The 22659-nt window shown below is 41.7% G+C and overlaps 1 protein-coding gene across 1 annotated transcript; it reads left to right on the top strand.

The window, feature by feature from the left end:
• The first annotated feature begins 4322 nt into the window (after window positions 1-4322).
• On the top strand, window positions 4323-13551 carry LOC130909563 (C1q-related factor-like). The gene is made up of 2 exons (XM_057826197.1): window positions 4323-5075; window positions 12721-13551. Exons 1-2 carry the CDS (start codon window positions 4464-4466, stop codon window positions 12898-12900), a joined length of 792 nt encoding a protein of 263 aa, XP_057682180.1. The 5' UTR covers window positions 4323-4463; the 3' UTR covers window positions 12901-13551.
• Window positions 13552-22659: the final 9108 nt, after the last annotated feature.

Below are 22659 nucleotides of genomic sequence, written 5' to 3'. Positions count from 1 at the left end.
CTCGACTCTGGGTCTTTGCTGTGTGGAGATACAGAACTTAACCCCGCCCAGGTTGGTTTGGGGACATTTCGGGGACAATATCAGTCACTTCCTGTTGATCTGGGAACATTTGGGGGGCGTGGCCTGGTCATATCAGGTAATTTGGGGACATTTGGGGGGCGTGGCCTGGTCATATGAGGTCATTTGGGGACATTTGGGGGCGTGTCAGGTCATTTGGGGACATTCGGGGTGCGTGGACTGGTCATATCAGGTCATTTGGGGACGTTTGGGGGCGTGGCTTGGTCATATCAGTCATTTGGGGACATTTGGGGGGCGTGTCCGATTCATATCTGGTCATTTCCTGTTGATTTGGGGACAATGTTTTTTTAGCCATTGAAAATGAGTGGGAAAAAATTTGGACGTCTATGGCCGTCAATGGCATTGACTTATGTAGGCGTCAATGAACTCCAAGTACATTGGTATCAATAGAATGGACAAACATGCCCGTCAATGGCATTAAATAAAGTAAATGTCATTGGAAATGAATGGGAAATTTGGACGTCCATGGCCGTCAATGTCAGCGCCCTCCATAAGCGTCAATGGAATTGGGGACATTTGGGGGACACGTCCTATTGATATCTGGTCATTTCCTTTTGATTTGGGGACATTGGATTTTTTGCCGTTGAAAATGAATGGGAAAAAATTTGGACGTCCATGGCCGTCAATGGCATCGACTTACGTAGGCGTCAATGAAATCCAAGTACATTGGCATCAATAGAATGGACAAACATGCCAGTCAATGGTATCAAATAAAGTAAATGTCATTGGAAATGAATGGGAAATTTGGACGTCCATGGCCGTCAATGGCATCGACTTACATATGCCTCAATGGAATCCGAGTACATTGGCATCAATAGATCCAACATACATGGCCGTCAATGGCATCAATGCAATGTAAATTTCAATGGAAATTCCATTGAAAGTAAATGTGGAAATTTGAACGTTGCATCTCATTTAAAATGAATGGGAAAGTTTTTGGCAAATTTCCGGGGAACCGTACATTTTTTCCAAATTCTGTATACAGCTTTTATGCCCCTCACCGTCCCAGAATTTTTTCTGTCCAAATTATGTGATTTGGTCAAAAATTGTAGGATTACATTTTGAAAATGTGTTTTTTTTTTCTCATAAAATCGGTGTTTACAGGCAAACAGAAAACTTTACGGGGTCGTGTGAAAATTCCGGTCATTTCTATATTCGAACGGTGCCGATCTTTCAAACGGTTCGGGCTGTGCGGCGCGCCGAAGAAATCCCATTCCAAAAAAAAAAAAAACCAACAGAATAACACTATTTGGGTCTTTTATTTTATTTAAATTGGCTATTATTTATTTTATTATGTGTTTGTATTTTACAAATGTGATGTAGTATTTATTTATATTGTATATTTTATGTTGTATAACTTTAGTTCCTATGTGAATATTAGTTCCTGACTTGACTTCTGGCCCGATCCTAGCTACCGGTAGTAGTATTGACGCAGGAGGGCCACGTCTTCAACACAAGGCTATTCAAAGTGCTTTACATCACATGAAGATCATAAAAATCACATTAAATCAATAGAACGTAAAAACAAAGACAATCGAAATAGGAAATAAAATTATAAAAATCGCATTTAATCACAAATAGAATAAGGAAAAAATTAGGGCTGTCAAAATTATCGCGTTAACGAGCGGTAATTAATTTTTTAAATTAATCCCGTTAAAATATTTGACGCAATTAACGCACAAATGCCCTGCACAAACAGATTAAAATGACAGCACAGCGAAAGCTGTACTTGTTGTGTTTTTCGGAGTTTTGCCGCCCTCTGCTGGCGCTTGGGTGCGACTGATTTCATAGGCTTCAGCACCCATGAGCATAGTGTAAGTAATTATTGACATCAACAATGGCGGGCTACTAGTTTATGTTTTGATTGAAAATTTTACAAATTTTATTAAAACGAAAACATGAAGAGGGGTTTTAATATAAAATTTCTATAACTTGTACTAACATTTATCTTTTAAGAACTACAAGTCTTTCTATCCATGGATCGTTTTAACAGAATGTTAATAATGGTAATGCCAGCTTGTTGATTTATTGTTATAATAAAGAAATACAGTACTTACAGTTGTGGTCAAAAGTTTACATACACTTGTGAAGAACATAATGTCATGGCTCTCTTGAGTTTCCAGTTATTTCTACAACTCTGATTTTTCTCTGATAGAGTGATTGGAACAGATACTTCTTTGTCACAAAAAACATTCATGAAGTTTGGTTCTTTTATGACTTTATTATGGGTGAACAGAAAAACAGTGATCAAATCTGCTGGGTCAAAAATATACATAGAGCAGCGCTAATATTTGGTGACATGTCCCTTGGCCATTTTCACTTCAATTAGGTGCTTTTGGTAGCCATCCACAAGCTTCTGGCAAGCTTCTGGTTGAATCTTTGACCACTCCTCTTGACAGAATTGATGCAGTTCAGTTAAATTTGATGGCTTTCTGACATGGACTTGTTTCTTCAGCATTGTCCACAAGTTCACAATGGGGTTTAAGTCAGGACTTTGGGAAGGCCATTCGAAAACCTTAATCCTAGCCTGATTTAGCCATTCCATTACCACTTTTGATGTGTGTGTGGGGTCATTGTCCTGTTGGAACACCCAATTGCCCCCAAAACCCAATCTTCGGGCTGATGACGTTAGGTTATCTTGAAGAATTTGAAGAATCTCCTTCTTCATTATCCCATTTACTCTCTGTAAAGCACCAGTTCCATTGGCAGCAAAACAGCTCCACAGCATAATACTACCACCACCGTGCTTGACGGTAGGCATGGTGTACTTGGGATTAAAGGCCTCACCTTTTCTCCTCCAAACATATTGCTGGGCATTGTGGCCAAACAGCTCGATTTTTTTCCCGTCTGACCACAGAACTTTCCTCCAGAAGGTCTTATCTTTGTCCATGTGATCAGCAGCAAACTTCAGTCGAGCCTTAAGGTGCCGCTTTTGGAGCGAGGGCTTCCTTCTTGCACGGCAGCCTCTCAGTCCATGGAGATGCAAAACACGCTTGACTGTGGACACTGACAAACAATTGTTTGCACTGTTGCTCTTGGGACCTGCAGTTGCTTTGAAATGGCTCCAAGTGACTTTCCTGACTTGTTCAAGTCAATGATTCGCTTTTTCAGATCCATGTATGTATATTTTTGACCCAGCAGATTTGATCACTTTTTCTGTTAACCCATAATAAAGTCACAAAAGAACCAAACTTCATGAATTTTTTTTGTGACAAAGAAGTATCTGTTCCAGTCACTCTATCGGAGAAAAATCAGAGTTGTAGAAATAACTGGAAACTCAAGAGAGCCATGACATTATGTTCTTCACAAGTGTATGTAAACTTTTGACCACAACTGTATGTACCGTACCTTGAATGTATATATCCATCTTGTGTCTTATCTTTCCATTCCAACAATAATTTACAGAAAAATATGGCATATTTTATAGATGGTTTGAATTGTGATTGCGATTAATTACGATTAATTAATTTTTAAGCTGTAATTAACTCGATTAAAAATTTTAATCGTTTGACACCCCTAGAAAAAATATTTAAAAAGAAAAAATACTACTACTACTAATAATAATTGAAATCAGCAATGGAGATAAAGCAGAAGAATAATAGAAAGCAAATACCGGTAGATTGAAATATATAGATAGTTATGGATATGCTGTGCTAAACAAGAGCGTTTTTAGTCCTAATTTAAAGGAGCTAACAGTCTGAGCATACTTCAGACCTTCAGGTAACTTGTTCCAATAAATGAAATGAAAGTGGTAAGGTTAAGGCTTATGTTTTTTTTCCCCCCGAAAATGCTCCAAAAACACATTTGGGTCAGGGAGTGCCGGGAAACATTCCAAACACTCATCAGGACTCTTTGCACAGCCCTAATATGTTAAAAAAAAAAAAACCAACTATTTTTTTACTGTATTACTGTAAATACTTATTAGATTCAACCTGGCAAACACAATTAAGAACTGATTTGTCAGTTCTTGTGTTTCAAATCTTATAATCAAGTCAAATCAAATTTATTTCTGTAGCCCTTTACAAATACCCGAAAGGTCCTCAAAGTGCTTTACAACAATGATAAATAAACAAAACAGCAACAGTATTATATCTGGTCATGAGCATCAATGAGGAAGCACTCCCCTCACCCTGACTCAGAGTTGGTGTATACACGTTGCTTCCTCTCTCTCCTTTTTCTCTCTCTCCTTTGGCTCTCCGGGATCCCTCGCTCCCTCTCGTCACTCAATTCTTCCGCGGCACTCGTCATCTTCCTTGCGTTCATCTCGGCGAAGCCCGCCACCAGCAGTCACCATTCCCACCCCGGAGAGGTCCACGCTGGCAGCCCAGCCCCTTCCCCGGCTGAGCATCGGGCGCAAGACCCTGGTAGCGGCCGCTGTGGGGGTCATGCTGGTGCTGGTCCTAGTGGTGCTCATCCCGGTGCTGGTCAGCTCGGTCGGAGGTGGCGAGGACAGCGGCGGCAGGTTGGAGATGCTGGGCGCCTGCCGCATGGTGTGCGACCCCTTCCCCACGGCGGAAGAGCCGGTCACCCCCGAGCGACAGGCGGACAACCAGGGAGACCTGAGCCAGCGCAGCGTCGCACCGCCCCTGCCCACTTTCGCAGCTCACGCCTCACAAGGCAGACCCGGACGCCCGGGTAAGCCCGGACCCCCCGGGCCGCCCGGAGAGCCAGGTCCGCCGGGACCAAAGGGACCGCCTGGGGATAGCGTGGATGTGATACGCACAGGAATTCTAGGCTTGGGGGGCGCCGGCTCCGTAAGCACGGCCACTTACAACACTACACCCCGCGTGGCTTTTTACGCGGGGCTCCGTAACCCGCAGGAAGGCTACGACGTCCTGCGCTTCGATGACGTAGTGACCAACATCGGGGGGAACTACGACGGCGCCACGGGCAAGTTCACCTGCAAGATTCCCGGCACCTATTTCTTCATATACAACGTTCTAATGAGGGGAGGAGACGGAACCAGCATGTGGGCCGATCTGCTCAAGAACAGTCTGGTGGGTAACCGTCGCTCCCAGGAGATTTTTTTTTACACCAAAAGACTTTAGATTTTGCTTTTTCTTGCAGGTGGCAATAACTCACTGAGGTATAAGTAAACTTCTTTTGCTATTGAATCAGAACACTTACCATAATTTAGATCTTAAGAGGTAGGTTGTTGCAAAAACAGCCCAAGTTTAAAGTCAGACGTACCGTCTAACTGATTGATTGATAAACTTATTGACAGTCGCTTACTTTCTGAAACCTGTATAACCTCATTAACTAATTGTACAAAGTTTCTGTCTTTGCTTTAGTTCAAATTAGTGGTAATCTATCATTCTTCTGTCACCCAAAGAGCTTATTTACACACATTAAAAAAATATCTAGTTCAGTGATTCCCAAGAACGGTAACAACAATATTACCCAATTTAACTTTTGGGACTGCAAGAGTTCATCAATCAAACCAATCCTTCATCATATTTGATTAAAAATGCCATTTATCTATCTTTGACAGTGGCATATCATGACAGCCATAACAAATAAAATCTTATCCACTATTTATTATTATGTCTCCGTACGTACGGTATTCTTTTCCTCTTTGTTGGTGTGTGTGTGTGTGCTATGGACCCACTGTGAGATTCCGGTATAAAGATCATATATGTAAAGCAGCAGGTACAATTAACCTGTGTATCCATTAGTTACACTGTAAAAAAACAACCTATAGAATTTACTCAATAAAATTGAGGAAACAATTTACACTCAATTTGATAGTGTGAAGTTTAGCCAATTTTACTTAGTAAATGCAGTGATCCCTCGTTTGTCGCGGTTAATCTAAATGCTTATAATTTATACAATTTATATGGATCATAATTACTACCCACAAAAATCGTTTTTTATAGTGTAGTGTGAAAACAAGACTACACTTTCAAGAAAATAAGGACAAGATCATCAATATTTCAGCATCTATCAATAAAGTACAGTATTTCACCAGCTTCCTGCACGCATGTGTGACTTGACCAAGTGTAATCATTTCAGGCCCACCAGTTGAAACTGTGAAGTCATGCGTTCATATGTGGCGTGATCTCAACTCCCGCTCGGTTCAAACACGCAAAAACGACAACGCACAGTGGCGGGGCTGTCAGATTGCGTACGCGAGGCAAAGCGATCCGAGCGTGACCCGCAACCTGGCGTACATCAAAACGTCGCCTGAGGTGGTGACAACAAGTTCAAAGAGCTTTGAAATACAAAATACAAACTTTTAGACCGCCGCCGTGACGTCCGTGCGCTTGGTGTTTATCGCACGGCGGGCCGGGCCAGACGGTTATGGTGTGGAAACGAGGTATTGGCTACGGATCACGGATCATTTGGTAATGTCTTGGAAGCCTCAGGTGATGAAACTGATCAAACACCACGCAAATCTGAAGTGAAACGCAAACATGATGAGAGTCCAGATATACAGTGTAACCTCAAATAACACCTTATAAGTTTACCAACATATGCAAAGCAAGTATAAAACACGGGCTTGTTTAGTTGGACAAATAAAGATGATATTCTGTCGTAGGACCTTCTGCATTCTAGAAAATGAGTATTTAAAGATAGGTAGCTGGAATAGATAACTGAAAGACATACAGTGGGGCAAATAAGTATTTAGTCAACCACTAATTGTGCAAGTTCTCCCACTTGAACATATTAGAGAGGCCTGTATTTGTCAACATGGGTAAACCTCAACCATGAGAGACAATGTGGGGAACCCCCCCCCCAGAAAATCACATTGTTTGATTTTTAAAGAATTTATTTGCAAATCATGGTGGAAAATAAGTATTTGGTCAACCCCAAACGTTCATGTCAATACTTCGTTATGTACCCTTTGTTGGCAATAACGGAGGCCAAACGTTTTCTGTAACTCTTCACAAGCTTTTCACACACTGTTGCTTGTATATTGGCCCATTCCTCCATGCAGATCTCCTCTAGAGCAGTGATGTTTTGGGGCTGTCGTTGGGCAACACAGACTTTCAACTCCCTCCACAGATTTTCTATGGGGTTGAGATCTAGAGACTGGCTAGACCACTCCAAGACCTTGAAATGCTTCTTACGAAGCCACTCCTTTGTTGCCCTGGCTGTGTGTTTGGGATCATTGTCATGCTGAAAGACCCAGCCACATCTCATCTTCAATGCCGTGGCTGACGGCAGGAGATTTTTATTCAAAATCTCTCGATACATGGCCCCGTTCATTCTTTCCTTTACACATATCAGTCGTCCTGGTCCCTTTGCAGAAAAACAGCCCCAAAGCATGATGTTTCCACCCCCATGCTTCACAGTGGGTATGGTGTTCTTTGAATGCAATTCAGTATGCTTTCTCCTCCAAACACGAGAACCTGTGTTTCTACCAGAACTGCAGATGGGCCTGGACGTATACTGGCTTAAGCAGGGGGACACGTCTGGCAGTGCAGGATTTGAGTTCCTGGCGGTGCATTGTGTTACTGATAGTAGCCTTTGTTACTGTGGTCCCAGCTCTCTGTAGGTCACTCACTAGGTCCCCCCGTGTGGTTCTGGGATTTTTGCTCACCGTTCTTGTTATCATTTTGACGCCACGGGGTAAGATCTTGCATGGAGCCCCAGCTCGAGGGAGATTATCAGTGGTCTTGTATGTCTTCCATTTTCTAATAATTGCTCCCACAGTTGATTTCTTTACACCAAGCGTTTTACCTATTGCAGATTCAGTCTACAATTTTGTCTCTGGTGTCCTTCGACTGCTCTTTGGTCTTGGCCGTAGTGGAGTTTGGAGAGTGACTGACTGAGATTTTGGACAGGTGTCTTTTATACCGATAATGAGTTAAAACAGGTGCCATTAATACAGGTAACGAGTGGAGCCTCGTTAGAAGAAGTTAGACATCTTTGACAGCCAGAAATCTTGCTTGTTTGTAGTTGACCAAATAATTTTTTCCCACTCTAATTTGGAAATAAATTCTTTAAAAATCAAACAATTTGGTTTTCTGTTTTTTTCCCCATATTCTGTCTCCCATGGTTGAGGGATACCCATGTTGACAATTACAGGCCTCTCTAATCTTTTCAAGTAGTAGAACTTGCACAATTGGTGGTTGACTAAATACTTATTTGCCCCACTGTATTCTTTGTGGTTAGGTAAATGATATTTGGACCAATTATAAAACTGGATAATCCACTCAACAGCGCAGTTGGGAATCACTGCCAATTCAATGTATTTTAAGACCGTATGTCTTAAGATACAAAGTCCTTAGGATTTAATAAAAGATTTGTCTCGAGATAAAAGTTTGCTATATTAAATATTTAGTTTTGAGCTGCTACTTGGACGATTTGTTGTTGAGATAGAACAAAAATTTGAGTTGAAAGTAAGAGTGCCTTTACTTGGGAATTGTTCCCTTGGACAAGTTGTGATCTTGAGATCAGGGCATAAAATTGAGACACAAGTACCTTGGTACCTTGACATACGATTGCGTCGACATCCGACGTAAAATTTTAATTCGTCATTTGCCTAGACACATGACGAGATGCTCGCAATACGATGATTTATGACAGTGTCGCAATTTCATTTTTTTTGCAAGACGGGCGCACGGCGGATTTTCTTGTGACGGAAATCAACATGGAAATCAACATGGTGATGATCAACACGTAATGCTTAAGATTGAAATTAAGAAGAAAATGATTGAAAAATATGAGCGTGGTGTGCGCATCAGTGAACTGGCTCGACAATACAGCCGGAATAGGTCTACTACAATCTCGAGGATGACACTCATTAATATTATTATTATTGTGACACTGACAAGGAAGTCGCCAGCTTCGTCAGGTTTCTAATAATTTATTTCAGAACTCGTGCAATGCAACACGGCTACTGACAGTCCTACCTGACGCCAACAGCAACAGACCACGATAAGAGAAAGTAAAACTTTACACTCTACCGCACTTCTCTCATTCTCGCGTCAGTCACAGTACGTTCAGGAACAGCATGCAAAACACAACCGCCACATTAGAACCCAATTCTTTACACTATTATTATTCTGATTTGTTTTTATAATTTATTTGTTTTGCTATGTGTATTTGCTATTTGTAATTGTACCTGCAGTATTTATCAAGGATTTAGCGAAGGGTTTTGGGCTGTGTAACAAATTAATCGAATTATAATGTATTCTTATGGGAAAATCCTGCTCGACATATGACCATTTCGACTTACAAACCAGGTCCTGGAATGAATTAAATTCGTATGTAGTGGTACCACTATACCTTGATTGAGGAGTTTTTTGAGGCACAAGCCGCCGGGTGTGGTTAGTTAAACTCTTATCTCAAGTTATCTCTGTATTTTAGTTCGATGGGGTTTTGCAAGGCAAAGGCCCAGATAGTAAAATTCCTTTTTATTTTTTGAATGGTGTTTCTTCGGCGCGCCTCAGAGTCCAAAGCGTTTGACCGACCGTCACCAAACGAATATCAAAATAATCTAAATTTTTGCACGACGCTGGGAATTTTTTGAGTGACCCCCAAAAACTTTCCATTCATTCGTGAAAGTGTTTTTTTTTTTTTTTTAATGTATCTAGTCCTACAGTTTTTGACCAGGTCGCATATTTACACATCAAAAATTCCAGGACGGTATGGGGCATAAAAGTTGTGTACAGAATTTGCCAAACACCTACGGTTGCCCCCAAATTTGCAAAAACTGTCCCATTCATTTCTAATGGGATGCCATTGACAGCCATGTATGTCCAAATTTCCCATTCATTTTCAATGGCACGAAAACATTGGTTGTGATTTTTGACCATTTACCATGACAGCCCATTGACTTTCAAATGATGGGCAAGTAAGTCGATGCAATTGACAGCCATGCACGTCCGTGCCATTGACGGCCATGTACGTCCAAATTTCCCATTCATTTACAATGGCAAAAAAACCCTGTGTGGTCAGGATTTTAGACCATTTACCATTACAGCCCATTGACATTCAACTGGCGCTCAAGTTAGTCGATGCCATTGACGGCCATGAATGTCCAAATTTCCCATTCATTTACAATGGAAGAAAAACCTGTGTGGTTGGGATTTTTGACCAATTACCATTACAGCCCATTGACATTCAGCTGGCTCCCAAATACTGTATGTTGATGCCATTGACAGCCAATGTCCCCAAGTCAACAGGAAGTGACCTGATATCAGCAGGACGTGTCCCTGAAATGTCCCCAAATAAATAGGAAGTGACCTGTTAAACCGATATTTACCACAGCAAAGCCCCATCGTAATATCTCCAGAAATTGCAGTTTCTAGTTACTAATGAGGTGGTTAAATATTAGGAAAAGCTCCATATAAAAATGATCGGTCACTGCTAACTCCTTCCAATTCAAATGGATTAGACATCTCTCGCCTTCATTGGTAATGAAAAATATTAGAGTTGTCCGATATTAGCTGACAATATCAGGTGATAAAAACATTTTAAAATGATATCGGAAAATATCGACATCCGTTTTCATTATCGGTTGTGATCACGGTTGATCACAACATACTACTCAGCAGATTGGAACAGTGGGTAGGGCTTACTGACACTATTCTTCATTGGTTCACTTCCTATTTACATGATAGGGATTTCTTTGTGTCAATCGGAAACTATCAGTCAGAACGAACCAAATTCACGTGTGGAGTCCCTCAAGGGTCAATTCTTGGACCACTCTTATTTAACATCGATATGCTTCCGTTAGCTCAGATAATGGAACAGTATGACATCTCCTATCACGCCTATGCAGATGACACACAACTGTACATTTCTGTGTCCCCACATGATTATAGTCCCTTAGTCTCCCTGAGTAAATGCATTCATCAAATCAATGAATGGATGTGCCAGAATTTTCTCCAGTTAAATGTGGAGAAGACAGAGGTGATCATTTTTGGGCCAAAAAAGGAAAGGTCAAAGATAAGCAGGCAACTTAGCACAATGTCACTTACAGCTACAAATCAAGTCAGAAACCTTGGCGTAATTATTGACTCAGACCTAAAATTTGATAGCCATCTAAAGTCCGTCACTAAATCCGCTTATTACCACCTAAAAAAATATAACCAGAATTAAGGGGCTTCTGACTCAACAAGACATGGAAAAACGTATGCATGCATTCATTTTCAGCAGATTGGACTATTGCAACAGTATATTTACAGGTCTTGATAAAAATCAGTCAGGAAGCTGCAGCTAGTACAGAATGCTGCAGCCAGAGTCCTCACAAATACAAGGAAGCTGGACCACATTACACCGGTTTTGAAATCACTACACTGGCTTCCAGTGAGTCAAAGGATAGACTTTCAAATATTACTGCTCGTCTACAAAACACTTAATGGCCTTGGACCAAAATACATGCTTGACTTGTTAGATTCCTATGAGACATCTAGACCTCTAAGGTCGTCTGGAACCGGTCTTCTGCATGTTCCAAGAACAAGAACCAAGCAGGGTGAGGCAGCATTTAGTTATTATCCTCCTCACCTCTGGAACAAGTTACTTGAACGTCTGAAGTATGCTCAAACTGTTAGCTCTTTGCAATGTCTGCTCTGTCTATATATTTCAATCTACTTGCTTTCTATTCCTCTTGTGCTTATCTCCATTGCTGATTTCAATTATTATTAGTAGTAGTAGATTTTGTTTTATTTTTATTTATTTATTTTTATTCTATTTGTGATTAAATGCGATCTTTTGTCTTGGTTTTTACGTTGTATTGATTTAAATGTGATTTTTTATGATCTTCATGTGATGTAAAGCACTTTGATTTGCCTTGTGTTGAATTGTACTGTATAAATAAATTTGCCTTGCCTTGCCTTTGGGCCGATATCCATTTTGCCTTACAAGTGACTGTAGAAGCCTTCTGCCTTGGTACAAGGGTTGGTCACAGTTTAGCACAGTAGCTATGGTTATTGACCATTAGATGTCTCCAAACTAAGATGCTTAGGATTTGTTATGTGAGCAGACCATTTGCATTCATGCTGCAAAAATTAAATGAACAACAAATGATTGAAAAATATTGAATATGTTAAGTCCAAGACTGTATATATCAGTATCGGACTTTTTGGAGTTGGACAAGTACGAGATATCTGTTAAAAAGTCATTTTCGGACAACTCCAAAATATATCATAATTTGCTGAATTTATGTCTAATGTCAAACTGGCAAGCGCCTAAAAAGCAGAGGACCATCCGAGGCGCACGGCTTTCCACCCGTCAAAAGTTTTAAGGGAAATCTGAACGCCCTCTCGCCCTATGGTGTCTTCATGACGCGGATGAGACGTGGCACTCGTGGTGGTTTTATACACTCCGTGCAGACAGGCGGTGATGATGCAAGTGCGGGATTAGAAATAAAGAAATAAAAAGGAGGGCGGGGTGGGTGAAGGGAGATCGTTGGCAGCACTGCGCATCCTCTCAGGCGGCGTGAGTCAAGCCGAAGCCTTACAACTTGAGTCACCGTGTTCTTGTATCTAGTACACTCTTAAAGAACACACGCGGAGAATTCCTCGCATCAGCAGATGATGTTTTGTTTTGTCTGCAGAAGTCAAATGAAGAAATACCATATGTGAAGATTCCCGAGGCCTTTTGAAAAACTGTTTACTTCCCCGAGTACCTAAAGATAAATTGTACTTTAAGAGGAATTGATGATAAATTACTTGGTTTTCTTCATTTTAGGTCAGGGCTAGCGCTATCGCTCAAGACCAGGACCAGAGTTACGACTATGCCAGCAACAGTGTCATTCTGCATTTGGACGCAGGCGACGAGGTATTCATCAAACTGGACGGGGGCAAGGCGCACGGCGGCAACAGCAACAAGTACAGCACCTTCTCTGGGTTCATCCTGTACGCCGACTGACGAAAGGACGGGCGCCAGCGGCCGATTTTGCCGGCGAAGACGAGCTGATATCGCCCGCGAGTCATGGAATCGGGGGTTACAGAGAACGTTCTACCTCTTTATCAGTGTGTTGTTCGGGGGGTTCGCGCCATTGGGGCGACTATGATTTTGAAGCACCGCTTCTAGGTCACGGTGTTTGTTGATGTTCGTTGAATTCTTATTAGAACGTTGAACTTTTGTGTTTCTTGAACGACTTTAAAATCAGCTGCCAAAAGATTTTGATTCGAGTTGGACAATTGTTCCAGCTCTGATTAACGAGTAGCACGAAATTCATCAAAAGGCCGATTTTGGGGGACGTGTCTTCAGTCCTAATTCAAATGAATTGATATCGCTGTCAATGGTGGTGAATGAGTTGCAAAGTCTCACTTCGACAAACCAAAATTGTAAACTAACAAATCTGTTATTGAATTTTGTTACTCCGAGTAGTGCACATGCATCCCAGTGTGTGTCTGTTCAAATCCTTACTATCGTGACTCTATCATGTGATGTGCTCGCTTGTTGAGATCTGCATGCAAAAAAATCTATTAAAGAATGAAAAGATACTCAGATATGTTCAAACTTGGTTGGTCTTAAGCGGATGCCCAATGTTTTATTTTACATTAAAGGACAAAGTTCTTCATGTCAACTGTCTCTTGTCCTGTATTATGACAGCTGTATTTTTCTGTAACACACTGCCGGTCCGTGGAAAAAAAGGTCCACTTCACACCGGTCCGTGGAACAAAAAAGGTCAGTGACCAATGTTCTAGAGCACAGAAATCAGGATGCCGGAAACTATTCAAACTGAACTCACTATTTACTATTCACTATTAACTATTCACCATTAAATGAGTGATCCTTCTATCTAACTATCCCAACCAAAAATTTGCACAAAATGAAAAAGTGAATCCCAGCAACTCTATCTGGATCGGATGTCTCGAGCCGTCAATAGCAATGAAAAATATTAGCGTTGTCCAATACCGGCCGATAATGTCGGCCGATAAAAGCATTTTAAAATGGTATCGGATATTATTAACTTAGTTTTTTCTTATGGGTTTTGGGCCAATATGCATGATGCCTTCAAAGTGACTGTAGAAGCCTTCTGGCTTTGTGCAAGGGATGGTCACAGCTTAGCATAGCAGTTACGCTTATGGTTGTTCCGATCATGTTTTTTTGCTCCCGATCCGATCCCGATCGTTTTGAGTATCTGCCGATCCCGATATTTCCCGATCCGATTGCTTTTTTTTTTGCTCTCGATTCAATTCCTATCATTCCTGATAATTTTTCCCGACCATATACATTTTGGCAATGCATTAAAAAAAAAAAGACTAAAACTCGGACGAATATATACATTCAACATACAGTACATAAGTACTGTATTTGTTTATTATGACAATAAATCCTCAAGATGGTATTTACATTATTAACATTTTTTCTGTGAGAGGGATCCACGGATAGAAAGACTTGTAATTCTTAAAGGACTTTGTATATTGTGACTAAATATTGCCATCTAGTGTATTTGTTGAGCTTTCAGTAAATGATACTGCAGCCATTTAACTTCTGGGAAAGAACATAGGGTGTTAAGAAAATGATCAATTACTACCTTTCTTCCCCACATTGCCTCCCACGATATTTTTAATTGTTGAGAGAGGTATTGTATGGCTTTAGCCACATAAAAAATGGCTCCAAAGGCTGTCAAAATTCTCTCTACTCATTATACGCCGCCTTTTCGCGCTATTTATAGGTAAAACTGCGTCTTTATAGATTGAACGCGACAATGCGTGAGTGGGTCGTGCAGCGCATGCGTTAATTATAAAAAATTAATGACCGCCGTTAACGCAATAAATTTGATAGCCCTACTTTAAGCCAAAACTACTCTGGATGAGTGTAAGACATTTTGTCTGTAACGTTAAATACAATTAGAAAACGATTTAGATAATAAAAAAAAAAATTTTTAAAGGCATGGTCGATATTTTTTTGCCGAAGAATTACAAGTCTTTCTATCCGTGGGTCCCTCTCACAGAAATAATGTTAATAATGTAAATGTCATCTTGAGGATTTATTGTCATAATAAACAAATACAGTACTTATGTTCTGTATGTTGAATGTATATATTCGTCCGAGTTTTATTCATTTTTTTTCTTAATGCATTGCCAAAATGTATATGATTGGGAAAAATTATCGGGAATGATTGGAATTGAATCGGGAGCAAAAAAAAAAAAAAGCAATCGGATCGGGAAATATCGGGATCGGCAGATACTCACTAAAGCGATCGGGATCGGATCGGGAGCAAAAAAAAACATGATCGGAACAACCCTAGTTTTAAATGCATAAAACGTTAGAAACAGTGATAGAAACAGAAAGAAAACAGTGTTGAAAGTTTGCGCAGTAGTGTATTACAGACATGTCATGACAAAGCTTAGATCATGAGATCATCCAGCAGGCGAATCTGCGACAAGACAGTAGCCCTCAAGACTTCAACTGTAAGAAGCTATTCTTTCCCCCGGGATTATCTTTATTATTTGAAAAATCTGTAGTCCCGCGGAGGTTCTGAAACTCAATGGCAAGACGCAACAGTGTCAAGAAGTTATGTTTCAAAACGGTTGCCGGTGAGTGCACTGCGCCATCCGAAAAAGCCAACGGAGTCGCAGAGCTGATAAAAAACCGCGGCGAGTGGATTGCTTCGCCGTGTCAGAGCATCAGTGTTATTTAATGCCTTGGAGACAGACAGCTCACTTCCTCCAGACACAATTAAAAGTGAGTGACCGTGCCTCAGCAGAGGTCACCCGAGCCACGGGGGAGGCCGAGAAGCCGGCTTCCTCTCAGGCGCTATGAGCGCATCGTCAAATTAGAGACTTCATGTCACAATGTCAAAGACGAAAGCGCCTCCGGTGCAGCGAGGAGCCGTCGGAGCGGCTGCCGTTGTCGTCCCGAAAGCCTTCTCCGGCGAACTAAACGCTGCTAAGATCATGCCAAATGTTCGTTTTGAAAAAAATATGTTTTAATAAAATAGTCCTGTTTTGATAGATACCATTCCGGTCCAAGATCGAACATTTCAAAGTGATTTTGATTCAAACGTTGGTTTGTCACAAAACATTTTCTAGTTTTGCGATCAAGACCACAAAAAAAAGACTTGACCGAAATCATGAATCACTGAGATGAAGTCCAGATCAACACTTTTGGGAGTCAAGACCAAGACCAATAGTTTAAAAATATGTCTTGAACCAAGACAAGACTCAAGTGTACAACACTACCATTATTACATGATTGAAAACGCCGGCATGATTCCAACCTAATGGTGTCACTTGCGTTGGCTGCAAGCTGAACTTTAATTGTAAACGACTCTAGCTTGCTAGCAGCTATGAGTTCTTCCATTGGCTATTGCAATGGTGCTCTTGTCTTTTTATATACTGCTGGGGCAGCAATATGCGTCATACTCATCAAACCAGTTTAAAGTGCCTGTGACATGATAAAGCATGTATATTTCATATTACATGCGGTATTTTATGCTCCTGAATGAAATTGGCCGCTTGAATGTGTGCGGAAGCGATCAATATGTTCATTAAATTTTTTGAATCCCGCGCTACGAAAATGAGAGACTTCCAGCCACGGTCTCAGATTAAGGAAGAAGGCGAATGTGACGTCAGCGGACTAACCATCTTCAAAATACAGCCATTAGTAAAGATGTCCCAATCGATCGGGATGCCGAGTCCGATCACGTCAATTTCAAAGTATCGGAATCGGCAAAAAAATATCGGACATGCCTTTTTTAAATATATATATGTATATATATATTTTAAAATCGTTATCTAATTGTATTTAACGTTACAGACAAAATGTCTTACACTCATCCAGAGTAGTTTTGGCTTAAATTAGGGCTATCAAATTTATTGCGTTAACGGCGGTAATTTTTAAAAATCAATCACGTTAAGTAATTAACGCATGCGCTGCACGACCCACTCACACATTGTCGCGTTCAATCTATAAAGATGCCGTTTTACCTATAGATAGCGCTAAAAGGCAGCGTATAATGAGTAGAGAGAATTTTGGCAGCCTTTGGAGCCATTTATATGTGGCTAAAGCCTTACAATACCTCTCTCAGCAATTAAAAATAACGTGGGAGGCAATGTGGGGAAGAAAGGTAGTAGTTTATCATTTTCTTAATGCCCTATGTTCTTTCCCAACGCAGAGAAGATATATCAATTGGTGCCCCTACGCACAGTCATGGTTGCACTTCCCATCATGCATTTGGGCAGAAGTTAAATGGCTGCAGTATCATTTACTGAACGCTCAACAAATACACTAGACGGCAATATTTAGTCACAATATACAAAGTTACATTTATCCTTTAAGAATTACAAGTCTTTCTATCCATGGATCCCTCTCACAGAAAGAATGTTAATAATGTAAATGCCATCTTGAGGATTTATTGTCATAATAAACAAATACAGTACTTATGTACTGTATGGTGAATGTATATATTCGTCCGAGTTTTATTCATTTTTTTCTTAATGCATTGCCAAAATGTATATGATCGGGAAAAATTATCGGGAATGATTGGAATTGAATCGGGAGCAAAAAAAAAAAAGCAATCGAATCGGGAAATATCGGGATCGGCAGATACTCAAACTAAAACAATCGGGATCGGATCGGGCGCAAACAAACATGATCGGAACAACCCTAGCCGTTAGTATTGTATGCAGGTGACTGCGGATTCAACTGATTTTGCGGATTAGTTCGTTTATTTTTTGCGTCACGCCTGCCCAATGTGCTGCAGGCTTTTGTTGCTACACCAGGGAAAGTGGTGTGAGGCTTCTTGGATTTCCCAAAGATGTTGTTCACCACGAAGAATAGGCAAAACAAGAATGACAATGGAGCAACCACTGGACGGATGACTTGGTGAGTAAGCTACGTGTTTTATGTTATGTCAAATACTGGAATCATGGCAAACGTTTTAATAAGGAGGTGGCTTGCATTTTGTGGGTGACAATGCTCCCTGTCCACCAAGAAGGCCACTTGGCCGACGATCGGCGGCTTGTCGCACACTATGGTTGCTAGTCCATAAAGGCATGCGTCGGCTTGGGCCAGGGGAGGCCCTTGCTCTCGTCTCCGGTTCTCGATTGTGTAGACTTCCATCCCCCTCGGTCCTCTTCGCGTGCCCGCCTATAGAGCACTATCCTCGGCTTGGGCTCGGGCAGCCACGTGCTCCGATGTCGGTCAGTTTGTCGACCTAGAATGCGCTATTTTTGGCGTTCATTCCCCTCTGCACCCTCGGCATCAAGCACTGCCTGCCTGCCGGGGCCACAGCAGAACGACGGGCCGAAACTTGCTCACTACTGGGGGCTGGCTGATCGGTGAACACGATCACCCCCGCCGCCGTGTGTGACATGAGCCGGGGTAGTTTTGTGTGATTTTTTTTCGTTTTCAAAAGACAAGAAAGAGACTTGGAAGAGCCGCTCTGTTCAGCTTAGCATGGCGCCTAGCTCTCACGCCTCCTGTTTTTTTTACGCACTTCCCTCAATCTCCAAAGCCGGGGCAAAGAAATGACAAAAGCCGGACTAACTCCAGAGGCATAAAATACGGTTCGGAAGGTTTAAGAAGTCGGCAGTTTTGACCATTATGCAGAAATTTTGCCTTGCCATACTGAATAAATGCATTTTTAATATTTCATATTCCATTTAGCACAAGACTGTTATTTGTCAAAACCATACCATTTATTTAGCAATTGGGGGAAAATATCTGGGTAAAAATAATATCCAGTAAAAATATTGGAGAGATTAAAACAATGATGACATTTTGCTGCTCTCTGTCGCATTTTCCTCTTTCTGAATCTTCCCGCTCAATGGGCTGTATTCTAAATCAGCTGAAATCGTTACTCTGCCGTCGTCATCACCCAGATGGAGGCACTAGAGTGCTAGAATGACAGGCGGGGCTGAACGGCAGATTATAAAACACATTTCTCAACATCTGCGCCTCGCCAAATTGTTGTAGATAGTCAAATCGTCTAAAAATATGATTTTAATTCACATGATAATGCTATTTAAGATTTTTTATGAAAAAAAGTTAACATTTCAGAACATATTTTATTCGCCAAAAAGTTTATATACAGTGCTAGCCAAAAGTATTGGCACCCCTGCAATTCTGTAAGATAATGCTCAATTTCTCCCAGAAAATGATTGCAATTACAAATGTTTTGGTAGTAATAGCTTTGTTTATGTTGCTTGCAATGAAAAAACACATAGGAGAATGGAAATAAAATTAAATCATGATTATTTTACACAAAACTCCAAAAATGGGCCAGACAAAAGTATTGGCACCCTTTGAAAAATCATGTGATGCTTCTCTAATTCGTGTAATTAACAGCACCTGTTACTTACCTGTGGCACACAACAGGGGGTGGCAATAACTAAATCATACTTGCAGCCAGTTAAAATGGATTAAAGTTGACACAACCTCTTTCCTGTGTCCTTGTGTGTACCACATCGAGTATGGAGAAAAGAAAGAAGACCAAAGAACTGTCTGAGGACTTGAGAAGCAAAATTGTGAGGAAGGCGGAGGTTCCCTGGTGTTTTGGGGTTGCTTTGCTACCTCTGGCACTGGACTGCTTGACCGTGTGCATGGCATTATGAATTCTGAAGACTACCAACAAATTTTGTAGCATAATGTAAGGCCCAGCATGAGAAAGCTGCGTCTTACTCAGAGGTCATGGGTCTTCCAGCAGGACAGTGATCCAAAACATACTTTAAAAAGCACTAGAAAATGGTTTGTCAGAAATCACTGGAGACTTCTAAGTGGCCAGCAATGAGTTCAGACCTCAATGCCATAGAACACCTGCGGAGAGATCTGAAAATGCCAGTTTGGAGAAGGCACCCTTCAAATCTCAGAGACCTGGAGCAGTTGGCCAAAGAAGTATGGTCTAAAATTCAAGCAGAAGATTGTAAGAAACTCATTGATGGATACCAAGTGGTTGTTCGCAGTTATTTTGCCTAAAGGTTGTACTACGAAGTATTAGGCTGAGGGTGCCGATACTTTTGTCCGGCACATTTTTGGAGTTTTGTGTAAAATGATAATGATTTAATTGTTTTTTCCCATTCTCTTTTGTGTTTTTTAATTGCAAGCAAAATAAATGAAGATATTACTACCTAAGCATTTGTAATTGCAATTATTTTCTGGGAGAAATTGAGCATTATCTGACAGAATTGCAGGGGTGCCAATACTTTTGGCCAGCAGTGTAGCCAGAACAACAAAGTAGACACACTTTTGCTTTGGTAGGCCATAAAAAGTGATGTAGCGAGCCAAATTTGACCCCCAGGCCTTTAGTTTGACACACATGATACAGATGGATTCCGAAAGGTTGTACAGTACGCCTTTTACAAATAAGACCAAGGGCACTCCTGCAAAACAGCGCAATCGTTAGGGCCCACCCGCAGCGGCTTTGTTGTTCGTTCCGACTCGAGCCGGGGCCTCCGCCTCCCCACAAAAGTGACATTAATCAACGCTTGCTTTTGTTTGAGCGTCGCCACCCCCTAATGAACTCACCAAGAGGCATCCAAATTAGAGACGAATGCCTCGGCTAAATTACCCTCGTGCCTCCCACGCAATGTTCCAACGCTGTCCTTGCACTTGTACAGCAGTGAACACAACAAAATTATGAACTCGTACGTTGCAATTGACAGTGATGGAGCTGCTCCCAGTTCAAATAGATTGGTCCTCTATCGTTGTTCACGATTTAATCACATAGCCATGTAATCGTAATTTTCGTAATCGTGAAAAATTCCCAACCGCACACATTTAACTCTTTGTCATCACGCGACATTAGTAGCAGCGACTGTAAAGCAAATAGAGCAGAAAGCTAGCTCGGGCGCTAGGAAAGCGCTGAAAGGGTTGCGGTGGGCTTACGTGTGCATCCATGCACACCAGCGCTACGTCTTAGCGCTCCTTGGGAGAACATGACAGCGTCCGCCGCTTCCTCACGTCCTTCCCGGGCGTCACGCCGCGTCCGGGGGTACAAGTCCAGTGTGTCAGTGACTCAGCACCAGCGGCCGCCCGTCCGCGCTCCCCTCGTGGCCCGACCCTGACTGAGCCAGGCCTAACGCGCCAGGACAGGTTGACTCATGTGGCCAGGGACGCTCCGCTGGCGTGTTGCCTGTCTCTTCACCTCACCCGGCGTCGCCGGGATGCGGCGTGACAACGCGCTACGGAGGCGCCGGCTGCGGACCGGGCCTACCGTGACGCGAGACGCCAGAGTTCAAGATGGCTAGGGCCGCGGAGGGCCGCTTAATGCTAGCCGTCGGTGTCGGGCTGCATTTGTGAACTGCGGCACGGAGGCTGTGCCGCCGGCTTTTGTGCCTTCTGTCTTTTATACTTTCATAGAATGGTTATCTAACAAGTTCTTGATGCCGACAGTTCGGTTGTTGCTCGACAACTGTACGTTGCGGTTAGGTACGAAAGCTTCACAGTACATAGTGCTTGTTTAGTGTAGGGTGACCAAACGTCCTCTTTTGCCCGGACAAGTCCTACTTTCACGTAGTATCCTCGTCATCCGGGCGGGTTTTATTAATTCATAAAAATGTCCGGTTTTTATGATTTTTCACGGGACCAATTTTAAGAGAATCCCTCCGGCCGCTGGGTGGCAGCAGTTGACATGGCTCCTACTAGCAGGGAGGGAAGGAGTAGTTCTTCTTGTTTTTGTTGGCAGTTTACCTTATCATGAGGCATTACCGCCATCTACTGGGTTGACAATTTGGCCACAACGCCTGCCCAGTTGTTAAGTTTTTAACGATAAATATGTAAATAATGGCAACTGTTGACTTCTGACTGTAAAATCCCATTTGGTGTCGCATCGTTGCGCTGCCGATGATTGTAAACTTTTATAGCAAAGTTTGATTTTTGCCTCAGCTAGCTATCAGTAAGCTAAATCATGCAAGGCATTATGGGAAACGTAGTTTTGAACTGCTACGTTCTGAAACATGCTGGTTGAATAGTTTGTCAGTTTACTTCGGTGATTGTTTGTGTGCAATCTAGAACATTGAATGAGAATATCAATTAGATGGGAATAACAATTTGTCAAGGACAGTTGTCGTGATAGTAATTTATAAAAATTAGGGCTGTCAAAATTATCGCGTTAACGGGCGGTAATTAATTTTTTAAATTAATCACATTAAAATATTTGACGCAATTAATGCACAAATGCCCCGCTCAAACATTAAAATGACAGCACAGTGAAAAGTGTACTTGTTGTGTTTTTCGGAGTTTTGCCGCTCTCTGCTGGCGCTTGGGTGCGACTGATTTTATAGGCTTCAGCACCCATGAGCATTGTGTAAGTAATTATTGACATCAACAATTCAGTCAACAAGTGGGGTCTTCCTGGGTATCCTACCATAGGGTCCCTTTTCATTCAGACGCTGACAGATAGTACAGGTTGACACTGTTGTACCCTCGGACTTCAAGACAGCTTGAACTTGTTTGGATGTTAGTCGAGGGTTTTTATTCGCCATCCGCACAATCTTTCTTTGAAATCTCGTCTTTCTTTTTCATCCACATCTAGGGATGTTAGCCACAGTGCCATGGGCTTTACAATTATTGATGACACTGTGCACGGTAGACACAGGAACATTCAGGTCTTTGGAGATGGACTTGTAGCTATAGGATTGCCCATGATTCCTCACATTTTTGCTTTCTCAAGTCCTCAGACAGTTCTTTGGTCTTCTTTCTTTTCTCCATGCTCAATGTGGTACAAACAAG

The sequence above is a fragment of the Corythoichthys intestinalis genome, chromosome 21 (genome assembly GCF_030265065.1).
Source record: "Corythoichthys intestinalis isolate RoL2023-P3 chromosome 21, ASM3026506v1, whole genome shotgun sequence".
Lineage (NCBI taxonomy): Eukaryota > Metazoa > Chordata > Actinopteri > Syngnathiformes > Syngnathidae > Corythoichthys > Corythoichthys intestinalis.
The sequence above is the reverse complement of the archived record's forward strand: the minus strand, read 5'-3'. Positions and strand labels throughout refer to the sequence as shown.

Coding starts and splice junctions, on each gene's coding strand:
- LOC130909563 (XM_057826197.1), top strand. CDS start 4,464: ATGCTGGTGCTGGTCCTAGTGGTGCTCATCCCGGTGCTGGTCAGCTCG. Junction 5,076..12,720: donor ATCTGCTCAAGAACAGTCTG/GTGGGTAACCGT, acceptor TCTTCATTTTAG/GTCAGGGCTAGCGCTATCGC.